The 3531-nt window shown below is 40.8% G+C and overlaps 1 protein-coding gene across 1 annotated transcript; it reads left to right on the top strand.

Annotated features, from left to right (window-relative positions):
- The first annotated feature begins 591 nt into the window (after positions 1-591).
- On the top strand, positions 592-2331 carry LOC129828821 (oligodendrocyte transcription factor 3-like). Its single transcript, XM_055890051.1, has one exon. It carries the CDS (start codon positions 826-828, stop codon positions 1570-1572), a length of 747 nt encoding a protein of 248 aa, XP_055746026.1. The 5' UTR covers positions 592-825; the 3' UTR covers positions 1573-2331.
- Positions 2332-3531: the final 1200 nt, after the last annotated feature.

Consider the following 3531-nt stretch of genomic DNA (forward strand, 5'->3'; position numbering starts at 1 on the left):
AATGTGGTATTAGGGAATATATCATATTATGTTGCTCGTGAGCAAAAATCACGTCCGGGTGTGCGTCCGTCATTGACAGTCTATCCTAAACCGCAGCGAAACTCATCAATGTTATTCATTCTCTCTCGACAGCGTTAGATTGTGCATACTGCAAATTAACATATTTTCTAGCGATTTAGAGAATATAGTAGTCGATCCCAAACACACAATCAATAAAACACGATGCATGACCAGGCTCCACCACATGTCAAGTTTTCCAGAATTTGAGTGCTACACAGTTTTAATAAAAACTTTTTTTAAATGCATTACAAACAAAGTGAAGCTGATCAAACAATACTTTCAAACTAACCCGTTATTATTTCTAGAGAGCCGCAGAGAGTTTTTAAGTTGTCTTGGTTTCAGATGATCCAGGACTGAAGTGTTCCCCCCACGGTGGCATTACAATGAATAGGAATAGATGTCCCTTTGGTCAATGGGACAGTCAAAGGACACCGCCCTGTATAATAATGGGGACGTCATCCTAACAAGACCATTATGAAATGAATAGGAGGGCTCCTTTTGTTTCCCTTCTCTCAAGCAGCACTATAAATACTCCGAGCGCTCTTTTACCTCACCACAGACCAAGAGGTGCACCCGCGAGATAAGATTACTCGCAGCTATCCGGCCAACAAGCCCACTGTGTCGACTCCTTCGTTGTTACCTACACCTCCTTCCCAAAAAGAGGACGGAACTCAAACGACAGAATCAGGTGATCGAGTGTGACTTAAAAACAGGGCAGAGATAGAGAGGAAAGCAGCGACCTCCTACCCAAACCGAGCTAATAAAATGCATTCTGACTCCAGCTCGAGCAGATCTTCCTCACCAGACATGGATGGGATGTATCTCAGAGACCACCTCAATTCAGTGTCCTCGACGCAGAACGAACTCCTCCAGAAGATGACGAGCGAGCACCTTTCCAGGCACGGGGAAAAGTCACCTGGCGGGAGCAAGTACAAACTCAAGAAGCAAGTGACCGAGCAAGAGGTTCAGCATCTGAGGCTGAAAATCAACGGACGGGAGCGCAAGAGGATGCATGACTTGAACCTGGCGATGGACGGCCTCCGGGAAGTCATGCCTTATGCACACGGTCCGTCCGTGAGAAAGCTGTCGAAAATTGCCACTCTCCTGCTCGCCAGAAACTACATCCTGATGCTCAACAGCTCACTGGACGAGATGAAAAGGCTGGTTGGAGAAATCTACGGTGGACATCATTCTACGTTCCACTGCGGGACAGTGAGCGGGCACTCTGGCAACCCAGCGCATCAGGTGCATCCACTGCTCGGGAGCGCGCTGTCCTCGTCCACATCCTCCACCCTCACCACCACTTTACCGGGACTAACCTCCATCCGAGCACCTCATTCCCTAATGAAGAGTGCCCCTGCACCCCCGCTTCAACTCGGCAGCGGTTTCCAGCACTGGTCAGGTTTACCTTGCCCGTGCCCCATATGTCAAGTACCTCCACCCCCTCATATTCCTATCAGTTCAGCGGGACTGACGAGACTTACAAGTGAAAACAAGGACGTGATGAAGTAATTTGGGACATCCGATACAGAATGGTGTCAACGTGTACAGTAAATTGTGAATTGGACATGAAGAATTGACCTCAATGCATGTCTGTTTATCTTTTGTCTGTTTATTTGTTTTTGCGTATGAGATACCATAAATATCCTCCCTGTAACAAAGATCCCGTGAAAATACTTTTTTCATGGTAAAACTTTTGCCGGTTATTTGGTGTCACCAGAGATGCATTCACACAGTGTACATATGTTTCTTTGTAAAAAAACAACAATTTATAGAACATTAAGCTGGAGATGTCTGAATGTAACCTTACGTTTCGAGCACTGAAGGTGATCGTAGCACAACATACTTACTGATCTGAAAGGGCGAAAAAGTTGCATGCAGATTTAATACTTTTGTTTTTTACATCATTTGTGAAAGTGAAGAATGTCCTTTCCTTGTAACAAGGATGGTGAAATCGCATTCTACAGTGTATGAACATTGTATTATTATATATTTAGTTCGAAAAAGGTTGACATTATATGGATCTTGATTACTCCATAGAATTCTGAAAATGCTTTTAGCTTTGTGGCGTTATTCGGTGTCCATTTGTATGTAGAACTTATTTAGCATGGCTTCAGAACAACTAAAGCATGATTGTTTTGCTGGAAATAATTTGTTATGCCCAGAGACCTTGCGTCTTTATTTTTGTACATTCTTGATGATTGATGAAATATTTATTATTGCCCAGTGTTCCTGGATGAAATTTCAATAAAACTGATATAATGAACCATATATGCTGCTTTGTCTGTCCATGCCATGCCATAATGTATCTAGTATGGCCTCAATTAAGGACATTTATTCCGGTGGATTATTTATTCATAGATTAAAGCCATTTCTAAATATACGTTTGGTCTAGTAGCCTAATATGGATGCCTTGAGGGATTGGAATCATGCAGTCTGCCAATAATGCCTGTATTTTAATGTCACTTTTTAATGAATATGTAGACCGTGTCCTAACATATCTATAGACTGTATACAACGTTTACAGTCCACATAAGAGGTAGACCTAATGATTCCTCAACGTAGGATACTTGCTAACTTGTATTTGTTTCTGTTCATTCATTGTTGTGTAGTGACAGCAAAGTATTTGTTTTGCAGGCTGGCAAAATAATTATCCAGTGCAGTTGGCAAAGTTTACACGTGGGCCTAATACAATCTGTTGTTTGAACGTCCACTAGATTTCGCAAGTGCAGAAATAGAAGACGAAGGAGTTTTGAATACAAATTACACCCATGGGGGTTAGACGAGTTTTGATGCAGCAACTAACACCAGTAAAAACGTTGCTTAAACACCTGGGAGCATCTGCAGGAAAGTGTGGGCATTCTCCTTGATTGCCTTTAGATTCCCTTTAGCCAGAAGACATTTGACATTTTCCACAAAGGAACATTCCCAGTATTTATCCTCATACTGAAAATAATCTTCATTAAGCTAATCTTTATCAGTAGGCTAGAAAATAAATATACATATATCTAAGATGTTATACTAATCAACATAATTATTAGACCCTCATTATTTTGATCACATCTGAATGCACATTTTAACCATCATGTACATTGCTAGATCTATACTGTATGTAGCTCACCTAGATAAACATTTTCTGTCCAGAATCATACAAAATCCTCATGTTTGCATTATAGTGATTTTCTTGTGTTGACGGAAAAGTTTCTCGAGAGTAGGCCTATCGATCTAAACACCCGATAATGAATGGTTTGGCTTAACTTTCTCAAAACATTATTACATACTTTCATTGTTAACTCCAATTTCATGATATTTTAATAACATAATGATATTTATCATAATTGCACATCCCAACACCAGCCCCACTTCTAACTGTTGATATTAGGCCAACTTCTTACAACAATAACTCAACCATTTTAATAGGTCTACAGTAGCCTCACTAAGAATCTATAAATAATACATGTAAATACAAAC

This window comes from Salvelinus fontinalis, chromosome 30 (assembly GCF_029448725.1).
Source record: "Salvelinus fontinalis isolate EN_2023a chromosome 30, ASM2944872v1, whole genome shotgun sequence".
Taxonomy (NCBI): Eukaryota; Metazoa; Chordata; class Actinopteri; order Salmoniformes; family Salmonidae; genus Salvelinus; species Salvelinus fontinalis.

Bases quoted from the DNA above. Each gene is read 5' to 3' on its own strand.
- LOC129828821 (XM_055890051.1), top strand. From the start codon at position 826: ATGCATTCTGACTCCAGCTCGAGCAGATCTTCCTCACCAGACATGGAT.